This window comes from Parus major, chromosome 18 (genome assembly GCF_001522545.3).
Source record: "Parus major isolate Abel chromosome 18, Parus_major1.1, whole genome shotgun sequence".
Classification (NCBI taxonomy): Eukaryota; Metazoa; Chordata; class Aves; order Passeriformes; family Paridae; genus Parus; species Parus major.
In genome coordinates this window covers 3,219,947-3,241,808 of record NC_031786.1, presented here as the reverse complement: position 1 = coordinate 3,241,808, position 21,862 = coordinate 3,219,947, and the positions used below count along the sequence as shown (strand labels likewise).

The 21,862-nt window shown below is 37.5% G+C and overlaps 1 protein-coding gene across 7 annotated transcripts in view; it reads left to right on the top strand.

Moving 5' to 3' along the window:
- Positions 1 to 21,862, top strand: part of HELZ (helicase with zinc finger) — an 85,564-nt gene that overhangs the window by 9,664 nt on the left and 54,038 nt on the right. For 2 of the 7 annotated variants that reach the window (XM_015645424.1, XM_015645422.1), the window contains exons 2-10: positions 7,358 to 7,585; positions 9,360 to 9,396; positions 12,691 to 12,815; positions 14,949 to 15,005; positions 15,828 to 15,876; positions 16,293 to 16,371; positions 19,121 to 19,319; positions 20,337 to 20,444; positions 20,748 to 21,045. In XM_015645424.1, coding sequence (XP_015500910.1) covers positions 7,376 to 7,585; positions 9,360 to 9,396; positions 12,691 to 12,815; positions 14,949 to 15,005; positions 15,828 to 15,876; positions 16,293 to 16,371; positions 19,121 to 19,319; positions 20,337 to 20,444; positions 20,748 to 21,045 — 1,162 coding nt within the window. In that variant the 5' untranslated portion in view covers positions 7,358 to 7,375. The remainder of the gene's footprint in view (positions 1 to 7,357; positions 7,586 to 9,359; positions 9,397 to 12,690; positions 12,816 to 14,948; positions 15,006 to 15,827; positions 15,877 to 16,292; positions 16,372 to 19,120; positions 19,320 to 20,336; positions 20,445 to 20,747; positions 21,046 to 21,862) is intronic. The other 5 variants (XM_015645425.1, XM_015645423.1, XM_015645428.3 and 2 more) reach the window with 4 other exon arrangements.

The window sequence follows — 21,862 nt, the reverse complement described above, 5'->3', positions numbered from 1 at the left end:
TAAAGGCAGGATGTAAAGGTATTAGGGATGTGGTGGATGGGTTGGTTGCAAGTGCTGATGCCATGAGTTATTTCCAGATTTTGGGCCAAAGATAGCCAGTCTGTCCATGTCTGAGTGTTGCTGCTGCTGGCTGCACAGATTGTCCTTTTGCTGCTATTTCCAAAATGAAAATAAAAGAGATTAGGAAAGGTAATAAAGCGTTAATAATCACTTAGTAGTCTGTACTGAAGTCATAACTGACATGCAAAAAAATGTAACTTGTTACTATCTGTGATGTATGTAAAGTGGTTTAAAGACTGCAGACGCTCCAGATGCGGAAGGCATTTGCTCTTAATCTCAATTGCCTGTGTGGTTGTGTGAGTGATAAACCATCCACAGGCTCTTGTTCCTTTTTCAATAAACGTGGTTGTGTTTATTTTATACTTCAGGTTTACAGGATCAGACTTGGATCCTCATTTATGTGCCCAGAGATCACTTGCCCTCCTCATTAATGGTGCTGTCTCTGATTTTTCAATGTGGAAGGATAGTCTAAGCATTTAGTGATCAGGGCCATCGTGAACCTCTTCTTTCCCCTTTTTCCCTTCCCCAAACAGGCATATCATGTTCCTCAGAGGCCTTGGAGCAGGATTCTTGCTGCTGTTACACTATAGAATAAAACCTTGAAATGTGCTTGCCTCATTCTGTATGCTCCATTTCAGATTTAACATCATTTTTGGAATTGAAAGTAGGGTCATTTTGCCTGGAGTTGTACAACATTAGCCAAAGTAATTCAGTTACTTCAGAAAACTGATTAGATTGTCCTCTCTCAAGGGTGGAGGCTTTTGTATTTGTTCTGTAAGGTGTGCAGTGCATTTCTGAGAACTTCTTAACTGCTATTACAGACTTCAGCCATAATTACAATAAATGAGTGCGTGAGTCTCTGCTGTTATGTTTTTCTTAAAAGAAAAAAGAAAGCCAAAAGCACCTTTCATATAATTCTTTCTTGCACCCTATGTATGAAAGTTGCACCATCCTTTTCCTCTCTGTTGTGTTGGTACAGTGTACTGTTGTTATCAACTCTCATTTTATTAAATGAATTTTTAGACTGGGATTATTTATGATGAGTATGTCATGACACTAGGAAAGTGAATTTTTTTTCTATATGTCTCTAAGTAATTTCTGTATTTTGTGCAGCTCTATTTTATTCCATCCTGGAGGCTTGAATAGAGGGAGTTTGGGTTTTTATTCTATTTTTTGTCTCAAGGCATAGATTGGGTTATTTTACCACAATAGGTAAGGAAAATAAATGGATATTTAATTTTATTTTACTGATCTAAAGGTATTTTAGTGGTATTTGGTAATAATACAAAACCAATTGACATGCAGAGATTCAGGCCTATCTTAAGATGGGATCACAAGAGATGCCAGAGCAACTTTATAATATGGACAGAGGTACCATTCCCTATTTTAGTGTGTGGACTCACAAGCAGTTTGTTTGCAGAGTTTTGATAGTTGAATTCCAGTGGCCTGTGATTTCTGACTGTAATGTTGGCATGTTCACAGTAGGTAGCTTTTTTATTATGTCATATTCACTATATTAATTCAGATTAAACCCGTGATCTTTCCATGCCTGTATAAACTCAAGGATATTGTCACTTTTTTCTTGATAATTTTGAGTGAGAGGGAAGCCATTAATCACAGGGATTGTAGCCATACCAACTTTATGAATTCCCAAATATTACTTGAATATATTATGGAAATAACAAATTTTTGATGTATGAATTACTTACATCTCAGTTTACCAGTAACAGCTTTGAGAAGGGGATGGGATGTGCACTGCTTGGGTCTGTAATTTAAAAATTTTGGAAACTCTGCTTTAGTGAAGCCTAGAGACTCTTGGATGAATCCTGGAGCAGTTAAATTGATGAATGCAGCCTATGGCATTGACTGTTATGGGCAAGAAAAATAAATAAGACTTTTCTTTCACTGGCCAGTGACACTTTGCTACAGCTCTTGATGGTAAATGGCAGCACGTGGCAGTAATTGATGGGGTAACTGATGTCTTGGTATCAATAAGAGGCTGAGTTATAACTTAACCTTTCCCTGGGTCTGTTATCTGTCTTGTTACACATTTTTCATGAAACCTGCAGCATCCTCAAGACCCTTCAGACTTCTGGGGAATTCAGTTCCAATTGACTTGGAGCTCAGAAGTTACTGAGGAAGGACAGAGCAATCAGCCTTGTAAATAAATCTAGTAGGTCTCTTCTTGCTCTTAAAAAAGGAATTGCTGGGAAATTCTGATAAACCGGCTGTCTTTTCTTGAGTATTGCCTGAATTCATTACATGTTTAAAACTTCTCTCCAATTTGCTGGCCAGCCTTTCCAGTCTGTGAGATGGGCTGAAAAATCCCAAAGGATTGGGAAACAGAGTGCTTGCATTTCTGTCGAGAGGGGCAGGATGAGTGGAATTCCTGCCCTGCTCTCTCTTGGAGCCTGCACCAGCTTGACCGCAATAGGCAATAGAAGGGCAAATCCATCTCCTGCTTTCCTTTCCCGCAGGACAGCGGGCTGCTAACAGGAGGACACGGCTGAATGGCCTTGGCAAGGAATATTTTGAGCTTATTTCCCTCAGCAGAACTGTTTGAAGGCTTATGGATTGTAATGGGAGGCAGCTGGAGAGGCTCTTCCCCTGCATGTTCCCCATGGCAATGGGTCTCATTCATTTGCTTCACTCTGCGATTCCCAGGATGCGGCTCTTGAAGTAAATTCAATTGACAGTAAATCCCTACCAGTCTCACTGTAGGACTGCAAGTTGAACATCATTGCTTTAGCATAAATCTTTACAAGAGATGTTAATGTTTGGTTAAAATATGCAAATATTTACTGACTTGTCTACTGTTTGTCAGCTTGGCATGCGAGACCTTGGATCTGATCCTTCTGTCTTGGCAGACATTGGGAATTTTGCCAGTAACATTAATAGGAACAGCATTGTGCCCTCTAATCTGTTTGTTTATGAAGTACAGCGAGAGTTATCTGGCTAGATGCTTTACAGTGAATTGAAAAAGCATCTGTTTGAAATTTTTTTAGGAACTGTCACATGCTTTAACTTATTATTATCTTAGTGTATGGACCCTTTGATTCCATGAAACACATCAGTAAGATGTGGAGCATGGAAGCGCACAGTCATGAGTTAAACTGCCATGAAACACTGGAATTTTAGTTCATGATGTTCTCTCCTCCTACATTGATTTTACTTTGAAGTTGGACTCATCAGACTGTGGAGTAGCTCTTCAGAGCCTCCTGTGCACCAAGCAGGCGTAGTGTTTACTTGGAAATAAATGACTGTGTGGATCACGTTGTTTATCACTCTTCCTTCTCAAGCTGTCCCTTCTGCCTTTTCCAGCCCCCTCTGCAGCTCTGGAGGGGAAATGTGCAGCTTTATTTGGAGGTTGGATTTTAGTTACTCTTTCCATGTTTGTTTACAAAACCCCTTTGGCAAGAAGGTGGAATACTCATTAGGAATATTGAGCCTGAAAATCATTAGTTGTAGGAGGAAAAAAATGTTGTCATGGTTAGTTGTAAAAGCCACCAAGGTTTAAGTTATACCAGTTGGAACTAACAGGTCTTTGAAATAATATTTTGTGGAAGATAAGCTGAGTAAAATTTGGCTTTCAATGAAATGCAAGTTCAGTAAGTTCTCTTGTACTTAAGGGCAGGAGTTTTTTAAGAGATACAAAGTATGATGCCAGATTATATATTTATATATATAATTTCTTAGGTATGTCTACCCATTTTAGATAGGCAACTTTAGATAGTGAGAATATGCCTCTTTACTGGTTCTTCAGTATTTTGAAGATGTATTAAACTTCAGTAGAGGATAAATTATTTCTCAGAATTGAATTTAAAACTCTTGGCGTGTGGTTTTCCAGATCTGTTTGAGAAAATGAATAATCCTGATGTTTGTTCTGTTACATGTTAGTATTTTAAGTTCAGTTTTGGAGACAAAAGTGAAGCCCATAAGTAATTTGTTCAGTTTTGCAAAGAGAGTTGGGAATATAGTACAGGGCTTGTGACACTTCAGCTTTCAGTTCTGTAATAAATTCTACTTTTAGAGCGAATGTAGAAATTCCTATTTTATACCTGAAATCTTGAAAATAAAGATATATAGAACAGAAAATAAATTTCTTTTGACAAGTACCTTCGCTCCTTGGCTGTTAATGAATGTCAATTAAGTATTCTGTGAATACATTAAGGTTGGAAAAGACCTTGAACGTAGAGTCCAGCCTTTGACCAAATGCCACGGTGACAACTAAACTGTTTTGTGAAGTGCACTTGTATTTTGAGCACTTCAAGGAATGGTGACTCCATCACTTCCCTGGGTAGCCCATTCCAGTGCTTAACCACTCTTCCAGTGGAGAAATTTTTCCTCCTGTTCAACCTAAACCTCTCTTGGTGCAGTTTGAGGCCATCTCCACTTATCCTGTCACTTCTTCCCAGGGAGCAGAGCCTGACCCCCACCTGGTCACAACCTCCTTTCAGACAATTGTAGGGATTGAGAAGGTCCCCCCGAGCCTCCTTTTCTCCAGGCTGAGCCCCAACATCTCCCTCAGCTGCTCCTGATCACTCCAGCCCCTTCCCCAGCTCTGTTCCTCTCTTTGGGATTAGTGCCCTTGAAAGGAGGAGCCCAGAACTGGACACTGGCCTTGAGGTGAGGCAGCAGCAGTGCCCAGCAAAGGGGAACTTTCACCTTCCTGCTCCTGCTGGGGCTTGGGAACTGCTCTGAACGATTTTAAATGTAGGTAAGTCAGGTGGTTGTAATTCACATTCACAAATCTCAATTGCTGATTTAGGGAACCAAAACTAGGAAAAAAGGTTTCTGAAGTCAGCAGGAAAAGTCAGGTGTCGCCAAGGAATAGTCCAGAGCTGGATTGGAGTCTGAAGTAAATGGCACAAGTATCTAATAAATGTGCATGTTTGAATCTGCAGGTATGGCTATAGATGGGATTGAAATGAAATCTGAGAGCCCGAGTGCATCATTTTCCGTATGTTGTCCACATACTGGTTTTGTTTGTTATAATTTGATTTTTTTCCAAACAAATTAACACTGCAGTGCCTCCTTATCTATCAGTGTGCTCCCTGCACTGTGATTTTGGTGGATATTTGAAATACCATTGGTGCAATTCACTTTAGCCAGTTATCCAACAGCTTGGTCCTTAATGCTTCCACTTAATTCACAGGATTTTGCTCGTGGTCAGTTACGTCCTCTGAAGTGCTCTGGAGTCTACAAATCGACCAGAGAAATTGTGTGGGCACTGCTGGGTGTGTAAAACCCAGCTTCTCAAACAGATGAGTTCTGTATTTCTCCACCAGTCAGCAAAAGGCAATTGATAAAGAACATCTTTGTCTTTTTCGTGGTGCCATGTTGGAGGAGAAGAGCTTTCAAATCTGTTAGCTGTGCTGGCCAGGTCACTTAGGATGGGATCTGTGTTTAATCAGCTCTTTGGGAATAAACACACAGAAGCTCTGCTCAGCCTTTTGGTCAAAGGAATTTTGGTTATATGTCAGCCAGGAAGTGAGGAAATCAAAAGTACAGCAGAGTTCATGTAGTCCTCTATTTTCAGTCCCTTAGGAAGAAAACAGAATGTACATGAGAAAAACATCAATTAACTGTTGTGTCACTGTGGAAGCAGATCCTAGATTTGTGAAATACACGGTGGCCTAAAATGGTAGTGAAGTGGAAACCAGTGCAATTTTTAGTTGTATCTAGAAAAGATCCTTGCATACACAGCTGAAGAATACCTAACATTTATGTAATTGAAAATACGTGCTTAAGTGATCCAGCTGAATCTTTAATAGAATTACCTCATGAATGGATTTACTCATATGTATGGAAATGCAAAACCTACTTGCCTGTTCCTATTGTTTGAAAATGTGGACTTATTTTTAGCAGAAAAAGAATTATCTGGATGAATGAGGTAATATTTTGTAAGGCTGTTATTAAGAAAGAGGCACACGTCACAGATTTGTACCAGGATAACTGCAAAATATTCATGCTTATATTCCTTCATTGTAGAGAAGATTTTTTGTTGTTGTTGTATATGAGAAATTTTTATATTAGTTTTGTGAAAGGGAAGCTGGTTTAAATCTTAAAAAAATCAGTATTCCTTTATGTAATTATTTTGATACTGAATGGAAATTTAAGAATAGAACACTATGTTGTATAATATATGAAAAGACTTGTTTACATTTCTTCTTAATGTTGACTTAGGCATGTGTTAATAGGAAAAGTGGGATAATGGATTATTTTTCATGAGGAAAATGCATTTATTTGACTTTACATTCTTGAAGTTACCTTTGGTTGAAAATCTGAAATACCAAGTATAAAGAAAGCTTTTAACAGTGAATTTTTAAAGTGGACTAAAAGTAGTTATTTGAGACAATTGTAATAGTTGATCTCTAATCACAAATATAGACAATATGCTGCTTGCTAAAAGCAAAAATGAGAACTCTTAAGATTTTTCCTCTTTCAGGTATCAGAACCCATTTTTGTGAAGTCAGCTTTAATGTTCAGGGTCTCTAGGGATGTGTATCATGTATTTAAATGTCAGTGAAGGGAGAATGTGGGCAGGGATTATAGAAGTGCTTTGCTCTTCTGGTGGTTCAGATGTGGATATCCAATTGTCTTAGTTTATTGGCAGGTAATGTAATCTATGGACAGGTTTTTTTTTTTATAACTGTCTCAGTCTCCCTGAAATATTTACTACAAAATGATTTAAGAACCAACACTAGGGTGTTGTTGTGGCAGGAGTATCTAGACTTTCTCAGCCATAAATGTAGCTAAGCCAGCAGAAAGAAGAGACAAGTGGTTTGTTTGCTGTTGACTCCTTGGTCTTTGGTGTCCTTCCCTGTCCATCCTTGTTGTGCTTCACCCTGAGGAAGCGTCTCCTCCTGCCGAGTGTAGGTGAGAAGTGCTTGGAAGAGAAGGTGCTGTGGAGTACGTGGCTGCAGGCTCAGAGACAGCACTTAAGGGATGAGTTGGTTCCTTCCAAAGCAAAGGTTGTGCTGCCACTGAAGACCCAAAAGCCTCTGCTTAAATCCATGCTGACTTTAAAATTTGAAACCCCTACTTACATTCTTACAATCTGTCGTGGGCTTTAAGTACCTTCTTGAATTAGAATCAAAACCGAGAGCTGGGAGCGATGGAGAAAAGCCTGGGAAGAAATTAGTTAGTGAGAAGCTTGGTTTAGGAAATGTGACTGGCCTAGCACGAGGGGGATGTGATGCAGCACCTTGAGACGGGAATGGAAGTTGGTTGGCAAGTTGTCAGTGCCATTCCACAGCTAACCAACGTTTTATCGTCCCCTCTGCCCCCGCTCTAGGATTTCTGTCCCTGAGTCATGGCAGACAGAAGACCAGAGAAGGCATGTGAACAAGCATGTGAATCCCTTAAGCAGCAGGATTATGAAGTGGCAGTGAAGCATTGCACAGAGGCTCTCCTTTCCCTCAGCCAGTACCCCCCAGCTCACCTCCCGGAGCCCTGCCAGGCAGAACTCGACCGCATCAAAATCGAGACTCTTCTGTATAGAATTGCTTCCTTTTTACAACTTGTGAGTGTGACTCTTTATAGTATCTAGTGAACTGGAAAGAAAAGTCAAATATCTTCTATTGTCAAGATTTAAACACAACTCAGAATTTTTGGCATGTTGCTCTGCCCACAGAATCCATCTTGCTATAGCATCTATGAGGCTTCTGTCTTGTAGCTCTCCCTGATCCATTTATTTTTCAGGATTGGCACCTCTTGGTTTGGGTCTCAATCACAGTTTTCTAAACAAATAAGGAAAAATACTTTGAACATATTAAAAAAAAAAAATTAAAAAAAAATATATTCCAGGAAAGCAAAATAGCTGGGTTTAGGGTACATATGCTGAATTACATACCAAGTTACCTTATCTTTTAAGAGCATGAAGTTAAAGTTTCCACAAATAAAAATACTCAAAAAACAAAGTTAAGAAATGCCAAAATCTAGGTAGCTTCTTCATACCTGCTTTACCTCCATTTGCAGAGGCCTAAAATTAGTCTTTTAATGCTTAATCCCAGCTTTCCAGGGCTAGACTAGACTTTATTTGGTGAAAGATGTAACTTCTAGACTCTGGCAAATATTTAGTGGAAAGGTGAATATGGGTCTTGTAAAGGTTCATAAATGCAAAGCAAGAGGCATAACCCTGAATTACAGGTGACCCCATTGCCAAAGTTGTGTCCTTCCTTTAAAGCATCAGAGCTACAGTTTCTTAAAGGGAAGGACATTTCAGTGCTTAAGAATAAACCTACAACCTGCTTTTTCTTACCTTTCTGAAATGCTATTACAGATTTACAGGGGTCTTGTCCACTCCAAATCTTCATGTATTGAGTAGGAGATATTTCATCTCAGGTGGAAAAAGTTTGGCCAAGTCACAAGACCTTGCTGGGCAACTTTAAGATAAATCTGCCCATCTGATTGAGGGAGTGTTTTTAAGCATTCTTTAAATAAATATGTGGATTGGACTATTCAGTGTGCAAAACAAGAACTGGGAAACCTCTTAGATGAAGAAGTGACCTATCTTATGGCTCTGCAGGGGAAGAGATTCACAAATAAGTGAGGTTGGTTTTTCTAATAGAAGTTGTGTTACCACAGACTTGACCTCTCAAAATTATTTCCATAAGGCAATATGCAGATTGGTGCTTGGATTATTTAATAATTTCTGACATCACTCTTTTAAAATCCTCTGAGGCACCTGTCTGGATGTTCATCATAGTGATATTATTGCAGTGAGCCTGCAGGGACTTTGGAAAAATACTTGAAATCAAAACCTTCCAATAAAGGCTTGAATTATACAGATACATGAAGTCTCAGGAAAACAATCCAAATTTTTCTTCTTGTTTTACTAAACAAAATAATCTTTAAAATCACTACTGAAAAGACAGTAAAATAATGTGCAAATCTTAAAATTTCAGCTTAACTATATTGGTGCAAGATTAAAAGACAAACAGTGTCTCGAAAAGTTAAGTTTTATATTTTTTTCTAGGTGTTGTTAGCCAGCCACAAACATATAACACACACACCTTTGCCCATTCAGGCTCCTCTTTTAAAGTATCCATGTGCTGAGAATTTGAGAAAAAAGTCAGTGTTTTAAGAATTAACTGAGAATTTGAGAAAAGTGTCAGCAATCTAAGAATTAATTATATTATCATTGACATGTGACTTATGTTCTTTACATGTTCCTCCCAGGAAAAGACAAGGTAATGGTTTCTAAAAAGTTTTTAAAAACTTGTAATTCAAGCATGTAGTTGTTTATGCTAACTGGAATAATGCTATTTTTAAACTTTTCATGTTTTACCTTTCAGAAAAAGTATGGGCAAGCAGATGAAGACTGTAGGCATGGTATGCTTATTTCTTTTTTTATTACATAGTGTTATGAATTGCAGTCAGTTGTCTGAATTTTTAAAACTGATGCCCAGATTTGTTAGTTTTCTAACAGTGTTTTTTTTTTTTTTCTTATTTAAAATTATGTATCTGCTTTATAATACTTTTTCTGCTTTTTTTTTTGTTTTCTTTTTTTTTCTTTAAAGAGAGATCTCAATATTTTTCAGCTCAAGTACCAGGGCTCATGTCTTTGGCTCAGTGGTGCTATTTGGCTAATAGTTATTTTAGTGCACAAATGTAGGAAGAGTTGATAATGTCAGGATTCTCACAAAGGTAAAGACAAAAGACAGCTGATTGTTCTGCCTTTCTTCCCAGGGACATGGTGGATAGCTTGGTTTGCATTTGGGACTTAGTTCAGAGAAAATCAAGATGATGCACGTTTGTTAAAGCTTCCAAATGTGCCTGTGTCACATTAAAGTCGAGCCTTTCATGTGTCACTGCTTGTTCAGTTGGGGTATTTTTGAAGGAATTAACCATCTTTCCTAATCCTCTGTTGTTCATCTATAATGCAAATTATTCAGAATTCACTGAGAACTCACTGAGTTTGGAAAGAGTTGGAACAGAGTTTATCAGTTAGATTGGGAAAGAAAAGGTGGGTAGATCCCACCTTTTGAATTTAATTCTTTAACAACTCCTGAATGTGAAAGGAAGTTTTTTCAGGTGACAGTTTTGTTACACAGTCTGTGATCTACTCTTCTGACCTTCCTGTGCTAGCAATGATAATCTTCAAATTGTTCCTTTCTGGGTTTGTGGGTTTTATATTGTTTCAGATTTTTTTTTTTATGTATTTGTCTTCACTGATAATCAAGTTGTAGTTTGGGGAATTTGTGGGGCTCTGCAGCCTGCTTGTAAAGGTCTGTAAAAATCGACTAAGAGAAATAAACTTGCTTTCTGTAGGTGTAAAATTAAAGTTTAATACCTTAAAAGAGTCTTTTTGTCACTTAATCAGTACCATTCTTGAAATAGTCTAATATTTAAAAAAAAAATTCTTTTACCTTATTGATGTATGCTTACTGAGGGCTGTAATATTCTAACTTCAGAGTTGTCTTTCATGATGGCAAATAAAAGCAAGAGACATATGGAAAGCTGAAAGATGGTTAAAGGGGTGGGAGGGAGAATGCTGTTTTTAATGAACAGTGTTCTCATATATGAGCTCTGATGGGTTTGTCATAGGGGAGAGGGGTGACTTTTATCTGTGGAACTTTCTCTTGGGGTGTGTGTGTCAGTTATCAGTATCTCAAAGGAAATGTCATGGTAACTGCTTGTCATCTCTCACTGGACAGGCATAGAAGTGGTGGAATAGGACCATTGATCTCTGTCATCTTTTTAAAAATTAAATAGAAAAAACAGCCTTTAAATGTTTATGAATTAACGAAGAAATAGCACCCAGATTAATGTTAATTTACTTCATTCGTGCCAGTATATTCTGAACATATTATTTTCCAGATATAAAAAAAATTAACTTACTAATGCCATATTTATGTGTATATATAAAAATACTGTGTATGTATTTATAAATATATATATATACATATACACCCCCCCCCCCATCATATTTTTATGACTATAAGAATGAATGATTTGGTTGTGGTTCTCTGTGATGTGTGGTTATCAATTGTAGCCCAGCACCTGACATTTAGAGTATCTGCATTGATGATTCCAGAAGGTCTTAATTTTTGTTTTATGTTTGGGTTTTTGTTGGGCAGAAACAGCCTTAGCATGGACTACTTGATTCTCACAGGCTTTTTGTAATGGGAAAAGCTTTATTCAAGCTGCTGTTCTGCCTTTTTACAAGACTTGACATGTTGCACAGCTCTGATGGGTTTATTTGAACCTGAATGATCAGTGTATTCTGGAATAGCTTTACGTGTTCTTTATAGTATTCTGCTTGCAGTGTTACTGGGAATGATGATAACTTAAAATCTGTTAAATTATTCCACAAATCTTTCCCAAGAGATAGTGATTAATGTGTTGCAACTTCTTCTGTGCAACTGTATGTTTTAGGTTGGTGATACTATGCAGATAATGATATGAGATATAATAATTGGAGATTTAATCTTTGAGATTAAAATAGCAAGCTCTCAGACATGTTAAAGCTATTTTTGGTGCTTCTGCTTCTGATTTGGGAAGTAAGTTCTATTTTTGGCAATGTGGTCTGTACTATCAGAGTGGTGAATTCAGACCAATCTTTGAGGCACTTTATAAAAATGGATTTAGTTACCATTGCAGTTTGAAGGGATTCCTAGTTGTTTTTATTTAAATGTTTTGTGGGACTATTTATTTATTGAGTCTTTCATGCAGTTTCTGTTAATGATGTGAATGTTGAGTGAGGAGTTTTGATTTATTATTCTAAAATGTAATCCTGAAGTTGTGGTGAATGTGAAATTCCTGTTAGCACTAAGAGGGGCTGTTTGCATCTGCATGAGTAGCAGTATAAACACAGATGTTGATGTTGCTTGCAATAACAGTTATTTTATAATTCCTTAATTTTAAACAACTGTCCAGCCTTCTTTTCAATTCACACACTTAGCTTGCTAAGCTTTTTAGTCACTCTGGCATTTTGTTTTCTGGACAGGTAATACATGTGATTAAGTGTTGTTGCAGCTTGTCTGAAGCACGTCTGTATCATGAAATAAATCCTGTCTGTGCTGGAAGTGTTCACAAAGTGTCTGTTTGGCACTGCTCACTGCTGATCCTGTGCTAGGAATATTCACAAAGTTTTCTGTTACAGGGAGCCTGTAAATTACTGGGCTCAGACAATCGTTCCTATATGCCACATTTTGCAGCATAAGTAAATAAAAGCCCTTTTAGAGGAGAAGGAATTGCCCATAAGGAGGTTGGCTATTTTTGGAAACGACAGGGCATGTGTTTTGTGAGCATGAATGGATCTTCCTGAGCATGTTTGTGTTACTGAGAGGTTGTGTTGGTTGCTATTTCTTTTTTACCCTTTCCATGAGAGGAGGTCCTTTGTGTCTGTGTCAGATATTTGAATTTACCCTTCCCATGTTTAATTTATGTCTATTTTAGCATGTAAACATGACAGCCTTTCTTCAGCTTGTGCAGCATTTATTAGCTGGTGGGAGACAAGATCCAAGTTAATGTTAGACAACAGTGCATTATATTCACATCCAACAAGCCACAGATTTAACCTGAGCTTCAGACTTTGTTTTCTTGTTAAGTGTGAAGGAAAACTGTATATATGACTTAAATGGATGGTGTGCTGAGGGTAATAGTGGCTGATTTGTGTTGCAGTTCTGGGAGAGGGGCTGGCCAAGGGCGATGGATCTCTCCGGGCAGTGCTCTGCTGCATGCATCTCAAAGGGAAGCTGCAAATTGTGTCTAATGTTCTTTCCAAATCACTGATGGGGGAATCACTGGTAAGTGGGTTTGCTGCAATCTACATGGTTTAAAAAAATCAGTTTTGTATTTCCTTCTTTTAAAGAATCTGTTTAATAACAAACTTCCGACATATGTTTCACTGGCAGGTTGCAACAAAAATGATTGGTGTGGAAAAGATAAATATATGGGCACACATATGTTATCAGGATGCCAGGTTGTTGCATAACCAATGTTTCAGAGTTGTTGTGATTTTGAAGTTTTTTCACTGTTGGCCCTGAATCCTCAGGGAATGTAAAATTGCATATTCGTGTGATTGACAAGAATAATATAAATCTCAAACTTTTGCTTGCTTATTCTAAATTGTACCTGACCCCATTTTTTATGGACTTCAGGAATTCTATCCATTAAAGCAGAAAAAGTATTGATTGAACTTTTAAATAACTGACCCATGATAAGTTGTAAGACAGCATAAAAAGCTTTTCAGGAAAAGAAAAAAAGCTTTGCATTTCAAGATGATAATAAAGGTTTGAGTTCAAAGCTTCTAAATTACCCTTGAACTGTTAAAACTTGTGAAGATGCTTTACAACCCAGACCTGTAAGTAACTTCTGACTTTTATGTGACTACTTACATGGGAAAATTAGGGACATATATAAGTCTCTAAAGGATAGTGCCCTTTTAATTTCTGTAATCTGGATTAAATAGGCAGTTCATCAGCATGAACTGCTGGTTTTAATGCACCCAGAAACATGGTCATAGCTTGGTCAGACTGAGGGGAACGTGTGGCATCACAAACTTGCAGGAGAACCTCTTACCTTGAGGTTGGATCCTGTCTCCTGTGTTTTGGTGTTTAACTGAATTAGTAGGTTGTTTTTGTGAGTTCTGTTTGTCTGTCTGGTTTGTATCCTGAATTCCCTTCCCCCCGGCCATTGGCTATTTTTACATAAAGGGTTTTTTTTTCTTTGTTTAGCTGTTTTCTAATGAAAAAATGTTTCATTGAAAAATTCCTGGTGAGGTTGAAGGAAACTTGCCTTCAGGAAAAATTAGTAAAATGGTCTTATTTCAGGGAATGTGGAGTGCTCTTGTTTTGAGCTGTTGTTGTGCAAATAAAGGTACCTTTGTATGGAGTTCCAGAGTGTCATCCCAAAGCAGGGTTTGAGAGGTTTTTACAAGCTTTAGGTTGTTAGACACAGTTGTTTTCAGTAGGAATATTAAAATCAGCAGCTGATTTACTGACTGTGCCATTGTCTGAAAGAAGTGAAACAAAGTTTTGGAATGAATTTATTGAAGAGTTGGAATCCATCCAGTTTCCTCCCCAGTGGCTTAAGAAAACGATTTTGGTAACATTTTTTTGTTCTAATACATTTAAGCTCAACAAGTTCAATTTTTAGCCTTCTGCTGAAAAAGTGAAAAATCATTTTGGAGAAAGCCTAAATCTGGGTTTTGTTAAGTGTGTAAGTTTTTAGCAAAGAGTAATTTCTTGTGTTCAGTAGCACAGTCAGAATGTGGAGTAGTCTAACAAATGTTGTAGCACTTAATTAAATTTTTGCAAGAGATTATTGAAATAAACCCCACAGGTCTGGATTCCTTTAATCAACATTTTGTCTTACAAGAGTGTGAAATTGTTACAAATACCTATGTATTTCACATAAATTCAGTTTTGAAAGATTTTTACTTCAGTTGTACTTGACTATGCAGTTTGTCACATGGCTAATCTTTACTTTTGAGGGAAAACTCCAAAAATTACAGTCTACATCAGAGCAGGAAGAGTTATGGAGCTGCAGAAATTAGTGATCTGTAAAGTAGATCCTTAAAAAGAAATGAATCCATCACTGCAACAGCAGTGAAAGATTGTTATATTAATTCTTCAGAGCTGAAGTGTTGCAGTAACCATGGTATATTTTTTTCCTCAAGTTGTTCTTAATATGGTGCTTTCCTGAATTGTCCTTTATTGATAATTGCTGTAAGTCTAGTGCTGGTTTTGGCCAGTGTAGAATTCCCTTCCTCACCACAATGTTTACTCAGTTTTATTTAGTGTCATTTAAAATTCGTGTTGTAAGTCAAACTCATTTTTCCTTCTGGTGTTGAGGGGGGAAATGAACTTGGTTGCTGTAGTTTAATGCACATAATGAAGGTTTATGTGTTCAATAATTAATATTCTTTCTGCCCCCAGAACGGGATGGTAACTAAAGATCTCACACGACTGAAAACACTTCTTGCTGAAACAGAGGTAATAATGAGGATATTATTGGGAAAATAATGAGCAGTACCTGAAGCACCTGCAGGACTGCTTTCCACGTGTCCCAGGAGATCCAGGCTCACCAGGAACAGACTGGTTCAAAAGCTATTGTTCCTGCTGGTGTGTTGGTCTTTACCCACCAACCTCTTCAGGAACTTTTCATCACAGTCTTGCAGGATGTATGAGAAAATAAAAAATGTTGATAATAGGATGTTGGTTCCTGAAGTAGCAAGTAGAAAGAATTCCAAGCATTTAGATCTGCAGTATTTATTTATTTATTTATCCATCACATTTTTCTCTGTTGGAAATTAGTCTGAAGTAATAAACATGACTTCAGAAAATTTTGAGGAATATAAGTACATTCTCAATCACCTTTTTATCTTTTTTTTATGCTGAAGGTCAAACTCTCCTGTCTGCTGATTAAATTATCCCCTCTCTTTTTTTTCCTTATGCTTATTTATTTATTTGAGCTTTATGTTTGATGTAAATTAAAAGATGAAAGACTTATCAATGCAGTTTAGTTTTTGGTGTTTCAGAAATTCACTGCAGTCCATGTTAAGCTGATTGCAGGGTGGAATTTGGTCTTGTAAAAATCTCTAAAAATTTTTTCTAATCAATTGATTCCATGTTCCTGTCAGAATTCCTGTTATTATCAGAATCCCTGTTATCAGCAGGGCTTGTGGCTGGAAGTAATTTCAACTTATGATTGATATTTTTGTAATAGTTGTTCTAAAACCCATTTTGACAGCAGTTCTTGTTGATGAAATTGTTTTGTGTTCCTTTATAACTGTGGGCTTTTTTATATAATTGTAGGCAGCTGGTAAAGTACCATCAGGATATCATGTAGAAGATTTAGAAGAAGGTATGTAACTCAATTTTAAAGCTACATAATTTCCTAGAGAGAAGACTTGGAGCCTGCTGAATTCTCAGTGCTGCATTGCAGGCAAAAAAGCAAGAAAGGGGCTTGACTGTTGTAATGAGCCCCAGTGAGGTGGAATTATCTCAGTGTTGACTGGATTTGGAGGCAGAAGTTTCTGTTTATTGACCAGGGGGCTGTATCAGAGCCTGCACTGTTCTGCAGATGGTTTGAAATTCGCATTCATGACCTTTGCTCTAAATGAGTTTGTCATGGACTGTAAATCAGTTTGGGGGGGGTGTGGGGTAATTTTACTTGTGTTCAGATACACCTTGGGTTGATGCTTAGGGATGTGGATCCCTGAGCAGTTGCTGTGTGACTGGAAAACAGAGAATTGAGAAATAACCACAGTTGTGTCCCGGCAGGGTCACGGGATGGTTGGCACTTCCGCCCCCCTCCCAGGGGCGTCACGAGCAGTGAGGAATACACACTCTGTAAAAGGTAAACTCTTTGCTTCATGCTAACCCCCTCCAAGGGAGCAGAAGGGTTCCTCTTTCATTTATCTGCTGACAGAATGATTAAGGGGCCAAGAAAGTCAAGGTGCTTGTTAGAACAGGAGTTGGTTGACCTGTTCACAGGTTTTTGGAAGGGTCAGTTTATCCAGCAGCACTTCAGTTTGTAGAATGGAATCACTGACTCAGTTTTCATAATACTGTGGTTTGATGGGCATTTTTCTAGTGGCAGGTCAGCATCTTTCTCCCCTACCTTTTTGAATTTGGATGATTTCAGAGATGTGAAAAGTTCCCCAGGCAGCAGTGTAAGCAGACTGAAGTCAGGTCACAGTGCTGCCTTCTTATAAATGAACTTTGTTGATAGATGGGCTTTGTCTTCAGATAAAAAAAGTAGAATTTCCTTCAGATCTCATTCTTTTCCCTTTTGCATAAACTCAGATACACAGAGAAGATCCACTGGCTTGTATTGGTGTTTCTCCTTGTCTCTTCCAGTCATGTGGTCAATATTGCCTGTACTTGGTATTGTTAACTGTTATAGCTCTAGATAAAACTGTATTAATATATATGGGGAGGAACCATCATTATGCACTTGATTCTGCTGTTTATGTAACTAATGCAAATTATTTTCAAAAGCTCTGACCTGCTTTTTAAATGACATGACTGAATTGCTGATTTTGAGCTACTTTTGGCATGGTTTTCTAGAGATGCTAAATCTTGGCAACTCTTCTTGACTCTTAATCATGTCTGGTGCTTATTCAGCAATTTAAAAAAAGCAGATATTTACAATTTTTAGCTTGTGGTGATCTTTTGTTGAGTAACATCTATCCCGTGTTTCCAACCATTGCTCTGAAATATTTTTCCACTGAAGCTGTAATGAGCTTTATGCTCACTGTTAACCCTTCCAGTAAGAAGGATGTGCCTTGCTCAGCAAATCCCTGTGAACAGCATCATTCTGTCCAGGGACTGAAGATTTTAGTTCCTTATGAGGAGGCAGTTGCAGGTACTGAATATGAATTTTTGAAGCTCTGGTTTTTTTTTCCCCTGTGTGCCATAAAGCAGTAGGAGTGTAGCATATTTATTCTAGATAATGAAGCTATGGAATTGCAGGAGATATTAAATAAGAAATTAAAATTGAGGGGAAAAAAAGTGTTAAAAATATGAACAATGGGATTTTGGAAAAACTGTATAATGCTGAGAAATTTTAAAGTAATATGCTTTCCTGTTAAATAATGAAAAGGAAGCTCACTTGACTTTAAATCTTCTATGTAGGTTATAAGAACAGGTCAGCAATTTTTTATGCATGCACTCCATTTACTTTAGGAAGTGAAAATCAAAATTGTACTTTAGCACTCTAATGCAGTGCTGAATTGGAAAATTGACAGTAAGAATACTGAAATTGACTGCAAAGAAAAACATTTAAATTTAAAATATATTAAGAAACATACCTTGAGAAGGCCTTTAGTGGCATGGTGTTATATTTGGTGTTATATATACAATTTGGGCATGCTAACTTTCAAGTACATTTCTAAAAGGAAAAGTGTATTCTAAATCAAATTATAGCAAGTGTGACCCAGATGTGCAGGTACTTGTGCTGCAAGGTGTTCATGTCACAGTCAGGTGTGGCTTGGTTTTGTCTCACAGCTCAAAGTTCACTGTTTAAATTTCATTATATAACACATGTACTGTGGAAATAATTCAAACATCACATTTTTTAACTTTTTATAGTTTTGTTTTGTAAAACAAACAAACAAAACGGTCTCCTGGCCTAATTTTATTCTGTATAACCAATGCTTTCTTGGTAGCTTCAGAACTTAAACATCTCCCCCTCTTTCTTTTTCATTTTGTCATCTATTTTTTAAGTGCTTCAGTTTTGAAAAACGATGGAGCTGCAGCTACTGCCTTGTGGTTTTTAATTAATACAAAGTTAAATTATAAAAATAATTCCCAAGTTATACAGGCATTTGCCCAGACTTGCAGTAAATTCTGAGAACCAGAATGCTTCAATTGTATACAGGCTTTTGGAATAGCATTAATTTGATGCATCAGCACATGCCATTAAGTGGAAAATATATTTCTTTAAGAAATTCTTAGTGTGTGCAAGAATAGATCCTTTTAGACTAATACACCCTTTCCAAAGAAGAGGATAAAACCTTTTCCTAGAGGTTTCTGTGTAGGTGTATTTAGTAGAAGGGACCATGTGATGTCACTGTTGCTCCAGGAAAAGCTGCTGATTGAGTATTTATCATCTAATAATGTAATCACTGGAAGAAATTATGCTACATCTTTCCTTTGCCCTTGATTAACAGGGGGCTTTGTGCATATTAATACAGTGCCTAGTCATTTCAGGGATGCTCTGTGATCTCCTTGTGTTAATTGCTGTACAACACTTGATTCTATTTTCTTTAAAGCTGGAAATTTCTTAAGACTTCCATCCCCTGTATTCCTAAGAAATTTGATACACATTTCTGGGCTTTGCAATGAGAGAAGCTGCTGTCTCTCTTTGAAAATGCTGTAGGAAAATACATATTTCCAAATTAGTTCACATGGACTAAACTGCCTGTAGTTTTGTGAGAGAAACTTAAAGAATGCCCAAATGTCCTTCTGGCTTTACAAGTAAAATTTGGATAAATTTATTATTTCTATTTTTTTTTCTTTCTTTTTTTTTCTTTCTTTTTTTTTCTTATTTTTAATTGGAGGTTGAAAAGTTCAAGGTGTAACTTTTTTTCTATTTCATGTAGATTTTTAGAGCAAGGGATCTGCAGGTATGGTGCCCAATGTACTTCAGCACATTCCCAGGAAGAGCTGACAGAATGGCAGAAACGATACGCTTCCCGCTTGATCCGATTGAAACAGCAAAAGGAAAACAAACAGTGCTCAGGCAGTTACATGGAAACCCTGATAGAGAAATGGATGAATTCGTTATCTCCTGAGAAAGTGGTAAGGAAAATATCCTGCTTCTCTGTGTGCTCATGTTTAAAACTAACATGAGCCAGGTTTTGGACCTATCAGAGCTGGTTGAATCAAGAGAATTCTTGAATCTTGTCTTGAGTCAAGACAAGAAATTGTCCAAGCAATTTGCTCCCCTTTCCATCCTGCCCTAGGTCTTCTTGCAAAGAGACTTAGGCTGATTTGTGGGTTAATCACAGTTTGTTCATTTTGCATATTCACTATTCCCAGTGTAGGATGGGTCAGGCAAGTTCCATGGTATTGTTCCAGTTCCCAGATGGCAGAACTTCTTAAGCTGGAGAATAAATGGTAAAGGTTTCACAGCTTACTGGGGAATACTTTTACTTGTGTGTGGCTCCTTTTCTCTGCCTGCAGCTGCAGGCCCTGGTATGAAGAGCAGCCAATCCCCCAAATACTCAAAAGTGTTTGAGTACCAAGGAGTGTGGGATATAGATATGATCAAAGTTAGCAGCTTTTTGGAATTGGAAAGAACATTTTTTGTCTCAGCTCTGTTTACCACTGACCTGAAGGAGTTTTTGGTCCATCTATTGTTGATCAAAATCTGGTTAAAGTGGACATTATGCAGAATGCATTGATGAGTAGAAAGCCTGATTCTCATTTCCTGTTGTCTCAATAGTCTTGTTGATGTCAGTGAGATCTGGGGACTTCTGGGCCTCATTGTATCATAGATCCTTTTTTCCAAATGAAGTTCTGTTCTACTTTAAACATTTACAATTAAGTTGTATATTGAAAATCAAGTCTTGTTGTTAATTGTCCTAAATGGTTCTATTCACTTACACAGTGTGATCTGGTAGATTTAACTTGCTTGTCTCTCTGCATTAGCACATTTTTACATTAATTCCTGAGTGAGACTTGCATCAATCCTGCACAGTCTGGGAAACCATTCTTTCCTCTTTCTATTAGACAAAATGCTACCTTTTCCTGAATGTTTGTGTTTTGATACTGCCTGTAGAAGTTTAATGTTACCTTCCTTTTCTTTTAATCTAGCTTAGTGAATGTGTAGAAGGAGTGAGAGTAGAACATAATCCTGAGCTCTCGGTAACTGTCACCACCAAAAAGTCTCACCAGACATGGACATTTGCTCTCACATGTAAGGTAGGACTACTTATTTTTTAAAAGTGAGTCAGTAATAACTAGAATGCAACCCATAACCTTTTGCAATTGAGATTTCAGTTGCACCATGCTTAAAACTGAGAAATTTCCTAGCACCATCCCTTCTCTCTCTTTTTTCCCAGCAGCTCTGGTGATTATTTGTCAACTGCCCAATTTCTGGAAATCAGGCAGGACCTGTACCTGCTCTGAGAAACTCACAGTTCTTATTAACCCTCTTTATCTGATTGCAGATGAAGATACTCTCAGAATAATTTCAGTATTTCAGCCTTTGCATTTCTTTTCCAGCCTGCAAGAATGCTGTATCGAGTGGCATTGCTTTATGATGCCCATCGACCACACTTTAGTATCGTTGCAATATCTGCTGGAGACAGCACTACCCAGGTATCACAAGAAGTTCCAGAGAACTGTCAGGAATGGATAGGAGGAAAGATGGTCCAGAATGGAATAGATCACTATATATACAAAGTCAGTATAGCCTTCAACACAGAAATCTTTGGGACTTTTCGCCAAACTGTGGTGTTTGACTTTGGATTAGAACCAGTCCTCATGCAACGAGTGATGATTGATGCTGCTTCAACTGAAGGTAATGTACTAAAACTTCTATTTTTTTGTATAGTGGAGATCTTTCATGCCATCTCTTTCCTTTTCAGTTTTGGGCAGAAGAGCATCTCTGTCAACTGCTCAGAAATGTTTAGTACTGTATGTTATGTTCTTCATAGATACAAACAGAAATAATGGGCAAAAGCTTTGGAGGGTGTAAATCAGGCAGATAAATGGAATATGACTTACTCTGTGTCAGGATATGGCTCCTAAGTATGATTAAAATGCTGGGAATTTCTGGTTTGGTGTGTGTCCGGGTGCAGCACTGGAAGTTCTGCCTTTGTAAAAACATATTTATGTTTTTATAAACATTCTTATATTGATGAAGACATTAAATATGTCAGAAAAGGTCGTTAGAGAAATAGGGTATTTGTGTATAAGAATACATGGGGTAATAAACCCAGTAATTAAAACAGATTATCTTAGAAGTTGGTTTGTATTTTTTCCTTCTCTTGCAATACCAGACTAGGATTGTCAAAGGCAAGAGGCTGAGTATAGGCTTGTAACTCAATAATTTGCTGCTGACATGAATTTTGAAAATGTAAAGAAAGTGTAACTACATTTGTGTCTTCAAGTAAAAAAATGAGCTACAAGTTACTGTAATGTTTAATCTGTTTCTTCAACTGATCTGTGTCTCTCAATTCAAACCTGAAATAATGCCAGTATAAGAAAAATGTCAGAAAAAGGAAAGATGTCCAAAGAGGTACAAAATAAAAAAAAGAAGGAAGCACTTTGATTTATGGTGTAAGAGAGCTAAATATAGGTCACTATATCACTTGGCAGTAAGCCATTGGGTGGGA